The following is a 13,199-nucleotide window of genomic DNA, read 5'->3' as shown; positions in this document are numbered from 1 at the left end:
AAAGAGAGAGGCCACCGCACTAATCAATTGGAGCAGCGCATGGACCTGGCCACTACAGTGCTAGAGGGACACAAGGAGGAAGTAGACAAAATGGCTGCTGAGATTGAAGCCTTCAAGGATAAGCTGGAGGAGGCAGGAAATATGGCCCGCAGGGATAACCTTCGTATCCGTGGCATTCCAGAGAATATCACTGACTTACAAGGTACAGCAACTGCCTTTTTCCAGGAACTGGCCCCCGGGATTCCAGTAGACAGGCTGGAGTTTGATCACATCCATCGCTCCTTGGCCCCTAAACCCTCTGATGGCCCTCTGAGGGACATCATCATTACATTCCATTACTACCATACAAAAGAGAAGCTCCTGCAGGCTGCCAGGGAACAACAAGATATCTCTTTTCAAGGAAGCCCCCTACAACTGTTCGCTGATCTCTCACCTGTTACAATTGCCAGAAGACGGGGCCTCAAACCTTACCTTCAAATCCTGCAAACCCAGGCAATCGGGTACAGATGGGGGTTCCCATTCAGGCCATCGTTCTCCCACCTGGGCCGCCAGTTTCATGCCACCTCCCCGTCTGATTTGAAGCGCCACTTCCAGGAGTTACAACTGGATTTGCCCCCATTTTCTACAGATGCACCGTCGTCCTCCTCTAAGTCTGGAACTGCTAGGCCTTCTCGTCAGGCCTCCCAGCGATCCCTGCCGCTGCGGGACCTTAAGGCCCAACGGTTCCATAAGTCTAACAATGGCTGAAACCGCTTCCAGAGCATCTCTTTGAGACCTCCAACTTATTCCTTTGCAACCTGGACCCTTGCTACGGCCAACGAACTTGGCCTGTCCACAACTACTTGTTCCCGGAGCAATGCGATATCCTGAAATAGATCTCCTGCTATCTCCTGCTATCCGCTGTGCCTAGCTCATATGTTTTACCATTGTCTCCGGAACTAGCATATCACCAGGGGGTAAAGTACTCCTTTGAAGATATATCTTTTACTGGTTGGGCGGGACGGTCGTGGTCTGTGTTCCTACCCATGGGTTCCCCATCCACGCCTGGTGGCTTGGGGGGCCTGGGGGTGGGAACTGGCCGGGCGAGTCTGCTCGGCCACCCGGTGACGGCGTGTCTTTGACCACTGTCATTGGGGGTCCCAGGCGATTAAGCCTTGTTTCGTTAGGGCTTTTTTTTTTTTTTTCTCTTTCTTACACATTGTTAACAGCATGGCTTGAATTGGTTCTTGAAGATTGTATTATTACCAGTTTTTTAATTTCTGTGCTAACAAACTGTTTAATTTGCATTTACTTTTATGTAAACCGGCCGGTGGTTCCAGCGGACCACTGCTCCCCCCATGAGTAGGTACTTGGCTAAGACTGCTGTCTTGGCCAATGTCCCACACCACTGTGGACCCCAGAGTCCACACAAAGATGCAATTAGGTTTTCATTGCATACTCTACACCAAACTCATTTTGATAAATTTAAACCACATGCCTTCCTTTTCTTCCTCTTTTCTTTCCCTATCTTCTTTCTCCTTTGCTTTCTCACACTTCCCTCTTGGTCCCCGGGGTGCGCAACTGGAACATTTCATAGTAGCACACCCTTGATCCCATGACCCTCCACTGGTTGTCTCTGAATGTTCAGGGCATGAACTCTTCTCAAAAAAGGGTCAAAGTATTTAAATATCTCAAGCAACAAAACATAGACATTGCATGTGTACAGGAAACGCATTTCTCTTCCTCATCCTGCCCTAAATATTTTGCGGCAGATTACCCCCAGGTTTATTTGGCTAATAGCCTCACCAAACAAAGAGGAGTGATTGCCATACGCAAATCTGTTCAATTTATTTGCAGTAATCAGATTGCCCCAAATGGTAGATACCTAATAGTGCAGGGCACAATTCAAGACAATGACGTAACCATTATGTCTTACTACGCCCCGAATAAGAATCCGGGACCGTTCCTGACCCACATCTGCTCCCTGTTGAAATCACACCAGAAGGGCACCCTCCTCCTAGCAGGAGATTCTAATGTGTCATTGAATCCTTCTATTGACAATTACCCATCGGATCATAAACTTCCCTCCCCTGCTGCCAAAATATTTAAACACTCCCTACAATCTCATGACCTGGTAGACGTGTGGAGGGAATTGCACCCTCTGGGTAAGGATTATACTCATTCACATCCCCATCATTCCCACTCTAGAATAGGCCACATGTTTGTCCTAAGGAAACACCTCTATCTGATAGACTTGACCTCTATTCTTGCCGCCCCATGGACAGACCATGACCCTATTGTGACAATACTCCACTCTATTCTAAGTAAACCCCAGTACTCCCCCTGGATCATGAATGATTCTCTCCTCTCTTTCAAAGAGATCCTTAAAGATATCCATGAGACTTCTATGGACTATTTTAAACTTAATGTAGGCTCAGTTTCATCCCCGGTCACACTTTGGGAAGCTTACAAAGTGGTCCTTCGGGTCATGTTTTGTAGGATCTAGACAGATCTAGATCTGTGCTTGACAGATGATGCAGAGCGCACTCTACGCTGGGCCAGGCAAAAATGGTATGCCAAGGCTAATAAACCCAATGCAATGTTGTCTAATAGATTACGTACCTTTACCCCGAAATTCACTCCTATTACTTTGCGGACCCGTCACAATATCCTCACCGGAAACCACGACGAGTTCTGGATGAATTCAGATACCGTCTCACTAAACTTTACTCAGCTCCCAACCACCCCCCCTCCCAATCCCTCAATGACTTTCTGACAAATCTTTCCTTACCCTCCCTATCTGAGGCCCACACATCACTCATGGACCGAGACATTCAAGTCTCAGAAGTCCTTCATTGTATTAAGGAATTAAAAGTAGGTAAAAGGCCGGACCCTGATGGTTTTTCGGCTCTTTATTATCGGAAGCTAGCAGATGTTATCGCTCCCCACCTCACGACTATGTATAATTTTGTTAAGGATGGTCGCTCCTTAACACCAAATCTATTAACTGCCAATATAGTAATGATCCCAAAACCTGACAAAGACCACTCCTCCTAGGCTAACTTCAGACTGATCTCTGATCAATATAGACATGAAAATCTTGACAAAAATCTTGGCCAATCGCCTCAACTCCTTTCTCCTAATAAATAAAAAAAGACATTACTAAGGCCTTTGATACCCTGTCCTGGGCCTATCTTATACAGGTATTAAACCACTTTGGGTTCGGTACATCCTTTATGAGCTGAGTTTCAGCTATTTATGACGCCCCCCAGGCTAAGGTGAAATATTATGGATTTGAGTCGCCTACCTTTCCTATTAAAAGAGGGACCCGGCAGGGTTGCCCACTCTCCCCGCTTCTGTTCATTTTGGCACTGGAACCTCTGGCTGAGGCTATCCGATCCCATCCGGATATAGCGGGGGTAGAAATTGCGGGCTCCTCTCACAAACTGTCCCTGTTCACGTATGATATTCTGCTCAGTTACTAAGCCTAGACTCACCCTACCTAACTTACTGTCCCTCTTAAACACCTTTGCCTAAAGCGATGTCGATTAATCTCGTGCCCCTTGCGTTAGAACACTTAAGATCTGCATTTTCCTTTCAATGGTTGACTTCACTACCCTATCTGGGGATTAAGCTCACCCTGAGTTACTCAGGCCTCTATCAAGCCAATTTCCCCATGCTATTTGGGAAATTGGCAGCTATGCTTACCTTCTGGTCTGCCCTCCCGCTGTCCTGGTTTGGAAGGATTGCAACTATCCGTAAGACCTATCTCCCAAAATTGCTCTATTATTTTAGGGTACTACCGGTCCACGTTCCGCTCCATATTATATGTATTCACCAACGTAAAGTTATGCAATTTATATGGGGTTCTACGAGACCCAGAATCAATAAACGGGTGATGTATGCCCGCAGGATCAGTGGTGGCCTCTCGGTCCCCAATCTGCAAGCTTATTACACGGCGGCAGCTATTGCCCCGCTATCACATCTCCATGAGAAACAGCAGATGCCGTTGTGGGCCGTCATTGACCTGGTGGACTCCCACCCAATACCACTGGCCTCTCTCCCTTGGCTCCCCAAGGCCCACCGCCCAACCAACATAGGCCCATGTTTGGCTCACTCACTCAGGTTGTGGGACTTGATTAAATATTCAGCGAGCCTGATCTCCCCGCATCTCCCTTTACACTTTCTTCACTGCCTGCTATTTCCACCTGGTCGAGATACCCGATGCAATTCGCGTGGTGGTCTGAGAACGGATTTGTAGATATCCACTCCATGCTTACCCCTACCAAGATTATCTAATTCGAGGCCTTACGATCCTCCCATGACATCCCCCTTAGGGAACACTATAGCCACATGCAGATCCGACACTTCCTACAACAACTCCTTAAATCTCAACCAACCCCCTACACATTAACCCCTTTCGAGAGTCTATGCAGAAAATGACCTCATTCCTCGGGTTTGATCTCTTTAATATATGCAGCTATAATAGCCTCCAAAAAAACACCCCTGAGGCCATATCTCCAGTGGGAGGCAGAGTTGGGGAAATGATTAGACCCAGAGGACTGGCAGGTCATGACTGCTACTGTCCAAATGCTCCAGGAATGTACTATTCCTAGAGAATGCTTACAAAATACTATATAGGTGGTATTACACTCCAGCTAGACTTGCGAGCTTTATTCCATCCTACTCCCCCTTATGCTTCCGTGGGTGTGCCCAGGAAGGAACAATGGCACATATCTGGTGGAAATGTCCCAGGGTATGCAGATTGTGGATCAGAATCTGTGCACTTCTAGTATAAAGAGGGATCCCTATGAAGCCCTCCTAGGGAAACCAATCACGGAGTTACTAAGACCGGAACGCCAATTGGCGTCACATATTTTTACTGCAACTAAGTTGACCATAGCAAAAGCCTGGAAAACTCCGGCTCTCAGCTTCGAAGCAGTCAAAAACCATGTAAATGATATTATGATTAATGAAAAGTTGACAGCTGTGCTATCAGATACACATGATAAATTCCTTCGGACATGGCAACCCTGGGTGTCCCACGTCCACCCTTCTAGATTTGATCCTGTGCTGCTTTCACTCTGAGATGCCTCCACTCCCCTCACCCCGGGGACCCCTCCCCTACCTTCCTACCCATTTTTTCCTCTTCTGCACCATTCCCTCTTCTTCTCTCATGGCCTTCTCCCTCTTACATCTTTTTCTTATTTTCTTCTCTTTGACTCCTTTTGACCTACAGCCCAACCTCTGTTGGGTTGGACACATAATGTGCGACCACTTTAAGGACATAAGAGAATGTGTTACCCAGCGTCATATGGTCTCTTTCGTATTATGTTGCTATGCATTCAAAGTTAACCCATTCAACTGTAATAAGCTCTATAAACTTAAACACGCGCTACTGAAGTCTAGTAGGCTAGCATATTCATAAGGCCCGCAGATCAAATGTAACCCCTCCTGAATATCAGGAAAGTGTGCGATTTATTATGTCTAATACTGTCGTATTCTCTGTATACCTGCAATTATAAGTAGATGTGTTTACATGGGGGGCAACCACTGTTTTTTGTATTCTTTTTGTTGATCCTTATGTTCAATAAAAACCTTTGTACAAGAAAAGGTGCACAATATGGATAAAAGACCATTATATTTAGTACCAAGAGAAGTTTTGCGTTTTTAATGATGCCTCAATTTCATATATTCCATAATCTAAAAATGTATTTTCAATCTTTTCTAAACCTCCACCCTTGATTTAAAATCCCAGGTAAACTGGTCATGAAGCTCCCTCTTCAGGCACTACTTGTTATAGGTTAACAACTGTTTCCTAGTTGTGCTACTGCTTTGTCACGTGGAGACTATAGGTGGCTGTGCTGACACACTTTCAGCATAGCCTTCTGTTACTAATAAAAAGCCAGTTCCTCCATCTGTAGTGGCTCTCCCCACTCTCACATGCTTTTACGGAGGCAGTGGGAACCATTGGCACACCAAGAATGGGAGAAGCCAGGAGTGCTGATGGGTGGGGGACCCAAAATGAGGCTGTTCGGGGCTGCTTTGTGTAATTTCATTCTACAGAGCAGGTAAGTATAAACCTGTTTTTTTGGTGTGTGTGTGTGTGTGTGTGTGTGTGTGTGTGTGTGTGTGTTTTTTTTTTTTTAAATGATTGCAATCAATTTTAAAAGGCTTTAGTTGTGGTTTTAATCTCTCTCCCTCTCTCTTATACAAAAGTAGTCATAAATATGACGGTTTCCTGTGTCTTTGAGTAGGCAAAAGTATTTTACAAGTAAACCAAATATCCCTAATACATATGTATATTATTCAGTGACATACATTGTAAGAAGCCTTTGCTCGCTTTTATATTTTTATAGTATTTCAACCACATCAGTATTGAAGATTCACGAGTGTATGAGTTGACCAATAAAGCTGGACTTTTGTCACCACATCAGATTCTACTTGAGTGCCTTAAAAGGTAGATTTCTTACAGTTGAAATCCCATTGTGTGTTTTGTTTTTTGTTTCTCTTTAATAGATGTTATAATAGTAGTAATTTTTGTCAAGTTTTTTTTTTTTTTTTTTTTTTATTGCTGACCTTGACCCTATTGGGGGAATTTCACCTTGCTTGCTGTCTCTGTGAAAGCAGTACCAAACAAGGTAGCGGTTGTCACTTGGACAGGAAGACAAGTAAATCCACACAAAGCCCCTTGTCAGCAATAATGTAAAAGTTTTGATTTGGCTTCATTTATAGTTTTGTAATTATGTATATGTGGCAGCATATTTGATGATTTCTTGCACATGTTTTGCTTTGCAAGTGTCGCTAAAAAATGGCTGTGCTTTACTTTTAACAATACATGTCTACTGGTTTGTACATCCGCCAAAAAGGAGCTTTTCCTATGTGGCTGATTTGATATCTTATCAATAACTTAAGTACAGAGACTGGGAAATTTTTAGTGGAACAGAGCTTGCCCTATTGACTAGTCTGCACATTTTTTATTTTTTAAACTGTAATAAATGATGTCGGAAACCAGTATCTAATTCTTGGTGCTGAACTTCTGCTGTTTTGAAAGCAAATGTTAAAACTAGTGTTTTTCCTCACCGCTAACTATGATTTGACACCAGCACTGACCTCTTCCTTGAACCTTAAAGGTAACCTAACCCCTAATAGTGAGCCATTGCCTAGAATGTATTTCCTCACTTTTACCTTTTTTAAAGTCAGTCAAGTTTTTAACCACCTCCCACCCGGCCACTGTACATATACGGCCGGTGGGGCGCTTTCTCCTGAGTGGACGTTCAAGAATGTCCTTCAGAAGGAGAGGGATCGTGCCCGCGCAGTGGCGTGTTCCAGATGCGCTCGTGTCACGCGGACATGGCGCATCTCAGATTGGCAGGAGGGCTCTTTGACTGGCCCTCCTGATCACATGATGGCCGTGTCCAATCACAGCCATCATGTGACGTAAACAGAGAGACGGTTGCTAGGCTATCTGCTCTCTTTTCCTCATGCGGAAGTTGTCAGTGCGGAGAGTGGATCGCCTGCAGCTGGCCAGTGATCAGTGAGTATGAGCTTTTTACACACTGATCAACCGGCACAGTGTCCGAGATCATCTGCTCACACAAACCAATTATACACTTATCAGTATTTTTTTTTTTTACCAAAGACGTAGCAGAATACACTTTGGCTTAAATTTATGACAAAATTAGATTTTATTGGATTTCTTTTAAAATAGAAAGTAGAAAATATTTTTTTTGTTTTTTTTTTTTCCGAAATTTTTCGCTCCTATTTTTTTTTTTTTTTTTTTTTTTTTTTTTTTTTGCTTATAGCGCAAAAAAATAAAACTAAGTAGTGAATAAATGCCACCAAAATAAAGCTATTTGTGTGAACTAAATGATAAAAATGTCATTTGGGTACAGTGTTGCATGACAGTGCAATTCTCATTGAAAGTGCAAGAGCGATAAAAGCTGAAAATTGGCCTGGGAAGGAAAGGGGTGAAAGTGCCCTGTATTGAAGTGGTTAAATAAAATCAAAGAGTCAGGAATAGCAAGTAATACCAATGTGAAATTAAGCTTGAAAGCCACCTTACTGACTGTTATTAGGTATCAGACTGTTCTAATCCTATGCGTTCATGCTGGGAGAGGGTTAGGAAGCATCAAGTCGAATTTAAGTACTTAACACTAGTTAAAGTGGTTGTAAAGTCAGAAGGTTTTATATCTTAATGCATTCTATGCATTAAGATAAGCCTTATGTGTGCAGCAGCCTCCCTCAGCCCCCCCAATACTTACCTGAGCCCCATTTCTATCCAGCGATTTTGCAGGAGACTCATGGCTGCCCAAGACTCTCCATTGGCTGAGTCGGCAGAGCAGCGCCATTGGCTCCTGCTGCTGTCAATCAAATTCAATGAGGAGAGGGGACGGGGCCAGGTCACAGCTCCGTGTCTGAATGGACACAGGGAGCTGCAGCTCAGCTCGGGTGCCCCCATAGAAAGCTGCTTGCTGTTGGGGCACTCAATGGGAGGGAGGGGCTAGGAGAGTCAATGAGAAACCCGAGAAGAGGAGTATCTGGGCTCCTCTGTGCAAAACCACTTCACAGAACAGGCAAGTATAACATGTTTGTTATTTTTAAACAAACAAAAAACTGCACAGCTGTTTAGGCAATAATACTAAAAGTGAGCCTGTTGGGAAAAGGTTGCCCCCCCCCCCCCCCCCAGTTTCCCTGTTTAAACTGGCTTTGCTCGACTGTTTTATGCTTGTTTGCAGAAACCATGGGATGGGTGATACTTCCATAAAGTTTGAAGTAATTCCTGGCAAGAACCAGAAGAGTGAATATGTTATGACTTGTGGAAAGCATACTGTGAAAGGCTGGTGTGAGTGCAGAGTTCTTTTATTTCATCAGCAAATTGGATTTCTGTAATTTTGTAATAACTGATGTTAGTCCACTTTTTAACATGGTTTCTTCTGGTCTTTTAGGTAAAAATAAGAGGGTTGGAAAACAGTTAGCATCACAGAAAATCCTGCAGCTCCTCCATCCTCATGTGAAAAACTGGGGATCCCTATTACGTATGTATGGGAGAGAGAGCACCAAGATGGTGAAACAGGTTAGTTATAGAAATGTCCATGCAGAAATAATAAAAGTATGATGTAAATCAACATTTTGGCCACTTATGTACTTCCATCTTACAATGAAGCTGACCATTGTGTTGCCTTTTTTTGCCAATCCTAGCTTAGTTCTTGGTGTGTTGTAAAGTTCTTGATTGGTTTTGGCCTTTTCTTTTTTTTTCTTCAGGAAAATGCAGATAAAAGTGTAATAGAACTACATCAGTATGCGAAAAAGAATAGGCCAAATCTTCATATTCTGAATAAGCTGCAGGAAGAGATGAGCAAGCTGGCAGACGAGAGGGTAAGTGGCAATTGAATATCCTGAACCCCCCTTGTTACACTTCAGAATTCATGTCTGTTTGCTGTATGTCAGTAATGCGACCTGTGAGATATATAAAGGTCACCTAAGCCGTGAAACGTGACTTCAGGTCGGACATTTTTGATTAAAGCATATAAGCCTCTGTCACTCTTCCTATTGTCGTATTTATCATATTTGGAAGATTTTGCCTAATTTCCTGTTTAACAGGTGTAAGACAGGACCCAAATTTAGCGGCAAAATCTCCCTACTTCCTGCCTGCGTGAAATTGGGAACAGGAAGTGTCCCCTATATCAAATGGCTATTTGTCCTACTCTAGGGAAACCAATGCCTTCAAATTTCAAAGTTTTTTGCATGGAAACTCCAAGGTCTGTAATGGCCTCCCTGTCCTTAGACAGGGGGAATACCTGCTATCCGTAGACATCCAAGATGCCTATCTCCATAGAACCATTTCTCCACCTCATCAGCACTTTCTGTGCTTTGCAGCGACTGCCGTTTATGGTTTCTCGCGCTGAGCTTTAGGCCTATTTTCTGCTCCCAGAGAATGCACAAATGTTCAAACACCTCTTGTCCTCAGGATAAGAACTCATTCAGGTTATCTAGACCAGTGGTTCTCAACCCTGTCCTCGAGTACCCCCAACAGGCCATGTTTGCAGGTTTTCCTTTATCTCACACAGGTGCTTTAAATCCGAGTCAATGGCTTGGTATTTTGGACAGCTATTTTATCTAAGAGAAATTCCTAAAACATGGCCTGTTAAGGATACTTGAAGACAGGGTTGAGAACCACTTATCTAGACAACCTTCCTTTGAAGTGCTCCCCTTCTTTACAGCTGACTGCACACGTGCTCAGGACAATTCATATGCTCCAGGCTTTCGGTTGAGTGTTCACTTTCTAAAAATCTGCTCTCTAATCTGATTCTCTTCCTATTGTCTTCCTAAAATCTGATTCTCCTTGCCTGAAATACCTGGGTCTGGTTATGGACACATCCCAAGCATATGTTTTCCTTCCAGAGAAGAACTCTCTCTCTTAAAGCACATGCTCAATATTTTCCAAAACAGCCCAAAAAAAGTACTAGGCGTCATGGTAGCCTCCTTCAAGGCTGTACCATTTGCCCAATTTCATTTGAGACTTCTCCAGCATATGTTGTTACCCTGAAACCTGCTTCTTCTCTCGATTATACTTATGTCTAGCCAAGCAAGACATTTCCTTGGTGGATCCCCAGCCTTAACAGTAGGGAAGTCTTTGCTTCCTTATCACTGGAAAACAGATGGCAGTCTTTCAGACTAGGAAGAAGTGATCAGTCCCTTGCCGTCCAGGGAGTATGGTCACTTGTGGAAGCCAAGCCTTCCTGTGAGTACACCCAGTCAGGTTTCAGTCAGACGACAATGCCACAACTCTGGCCTACATCAACCATTAAGGGGCACCAGGAGTCATGCAGCCTTTGAAGGGAGCAAGCCAAATAATATGGATAGAAGCTTGCTGTTCAGTGATTTCAGCAGTCCACATCCCAAGAGTAGACAACTGAAAGGTGGACTGACTCTGCTGCCACTGCCTTGATCAAGTTACCCATCACTTGATCCTCATATTCTTCTTCTGGTAGAACCAATACAGTGATACCTCTGTTCATGAACAACTCAGTTTGCGAACAGAAAAGTTCATTAAAAAATTGCTTCGGTACGCAAACTCAGCTTCGGTTCATGAACACGAGCCGCCGCCATTTTCCCTGCTCTGACACGTGGTTGTGACTTCCTGTAGGTGGATCGCGGTCACAGAGAAGAGTACTGTAAGACACAGTATTTTGAAGCTTTTTGGTGTGCTTTTTAGCACATACTGTACAGTACTGTACACATCTCTGTGCACACTAGCTTTTACAGTTTTGTGTGTTTTTTAGCACGTACTGTACTGGACATCCAGCATGGCTCCAAAGAAAACTAAGAGCAAGCATGATAGTAAGAAGAAAGTGCATAGCGGTAATGAAGGTGAGGAGGATGTGCAGAGCGGTAATGAAGGTGAGGAGGATGTGCAGAGCGGTAATGAAGGTGAGGAGGATGTGCAGAGCGGTAATGAAGGTGAGGAGGATGTGCAGAGCGGTAATGAAGGTGACGAGGATGTGCAGAGCAGGAATTCTAAGAATAAGGTTAAGAAAATATCCATTGAGCTGAAGAAGGAAATTCTGGAAAAGCATGACTGGTATTCGTGTGACTGATATGGCCTTGGAGTACAAGATGGCAAAGTCGACAATTTTAACTATTTTGAAGAACAAAGCTGCCATCAAAGAAGCTGATGTGGCAAAAGGAGTAACGATGTTCACCAAGCAGAGGACACAAGTGCTGGAAGAGGTGGAAAAACTTTTGTTTAGTGGTGGTTGAATGATAAACGGCTGGCAGGTGATGGCGTTAGTGAAGCTATGATCTGTGAAAAAGCCAGGAAATTGCACAGTGATTTACTGCAAACTAACCCCTCTACAAGTGCAGCAAGTGAAGAATACAGAAGACCTGGTGAGGCTTCCAGTTCAGACAAGGCTGGTGCAGAAGCCTACAAGAAAGAAAGGATACATCGCTCAACAAGTGTTCAACTATGATGAAACAGGGCTCTTCTGGAAAAAGATGCCGAACAGAACCTATTCACGCAGGAGGAAAAGGTACTGCCGGGGCACAAGCCCATGAAGAACAGATTGACGCTTGCGTTCTCACACAGCAAGAGGGTCAATCTGAAGATTAAGCTCACTACTGGTGTACCATTCATGTGGAGGGCCAATGTGAAAGCTTGGGTCACAAGGCAATTGTTCATGGAATGGTTGCATGAGGTGTTTGCACCCGCCGTAAAAAAATATCTTTGACAACCAACTGCCTGAAAGGTGCCTTCTTCTGATGGACAATGCCCCGGCACACCCTCCAGCATTGGTGGATGAAATGGACGCTGATTATGACTTCATAAAGGTCAAGTCCCCCCCCCCCAACATGACACCTCTTCTGCAGCCCATGGACCAGCAAGTGATCTGTAACTTCAAGAAGCTGTACACAAAGGCGCTCTTCACTAGGTGTTTTAATGTCACTGAAGAGATGTCCTTGACTCCTTGAATTCTGGAAGAAACATTTCAATGTTCTCCATTGCATTAACCTCCTTGACAAAGCCTGGGAAGAGCTCACTCACGCAACTTTAAACTCAGCCTGGAGGAAACTGTGGCCAGAATGTGTCACTGAACGTGATTTTGAAAGGTCTGATGCAAAGGTAGTGGAGGAGATTGTGTCCATGGGCAAGAGTCCACCAAGGCCTGTAACAGCCTGGCTTCCAGGAACATATATTCACGAACAAGTGATCAATATTCACTTGGAGTGAAAGACATAGCATCCATAATATAACTTTTACTCTTCAAGTGTATAAAGATTTGGGGAAAAAAACATTATTAGAGGATAGAAAGAAGAGAGGAAAAGATAAAAGGATGAGTAAGAGAAGGTAAATATATAGATAATTGCCTCCTGTGGTCAGGATCCCACCCCTGCCCTGAATCTATGCAGTGGATTGTGGTAATATAACCAGGGATTACAAACATTTCAAGTTTGTTTGTCTCGAATGCTAACCATCTTTTTGTGTAACATTTATCCATGAGATTTTGTTCTCCCTTGCGGCAGTATTAAGGCAGGTGATTTCTATGCCTTTTGCGATAGTCATTTTGGTCTCCAGAAAATGAGACTGGGTGGGTTGAGGGAGACCTGCTCCTTAAGGATTTCTTATTCATTTGTGGCTCCTCCAGCCTGAAATTCTGCATAAATCATAGTCGAGTCCTACATTTCTACCTGGTTCAGAGGCTAAGATCCATGGTGTG

General features: G+C 43.9%; 1 protein-coding gene across 1 annotated transcript in view; it reads left to right on the top strand.

Moving 5' to 3' along the window:
• Positions 1-13,199, top strand: part of DGCR8 (DGCR8 microprocessor complex subunit) — a 96,086-nt gene that overhangs the window by 80,247 nt on the left and 2,640 nt on the right. Inside the window, exons 10-13 of the mRNA XM_073628692.1 lie at positions 6,339-6,439; positions 8,718-8,824; positions 8,928-9,055; positions 9,244-9,357. Of these exons, the coding sequence (XP_073484793.1) occupies positions 6,339-6,439; positions 8,718-8,824; positions 8,928-9,055; positions 9,244-9,357 (450 nt within the window). The remainder of the gene's footprint in view (positions 1-6,338; positions 6,440-8,717; positions 8,825-8,927; positions 9,056-9,243; positions 9,358-13,199) is intronic.

This window comes from Aquarana catesbeiana, linkage group LG01 (genome assembly GCF_042186555.1).
Source record: "Aquarana catesbeiana isolate 2022-GZ linkage group LG01, ASM4218655v1, whole genome shotgun sequence".
Taxonomy (NCBI): Eukaryota; Metazoa; Chordata; class Amphibia; order Anura; family Ranidae; genus Aquarana; species Aquarana catesbeiana.
Note: the sequence above shows the minus strand (reverse complement) of the source record. Positions and strands in the feature narration are given on the sequence as shown.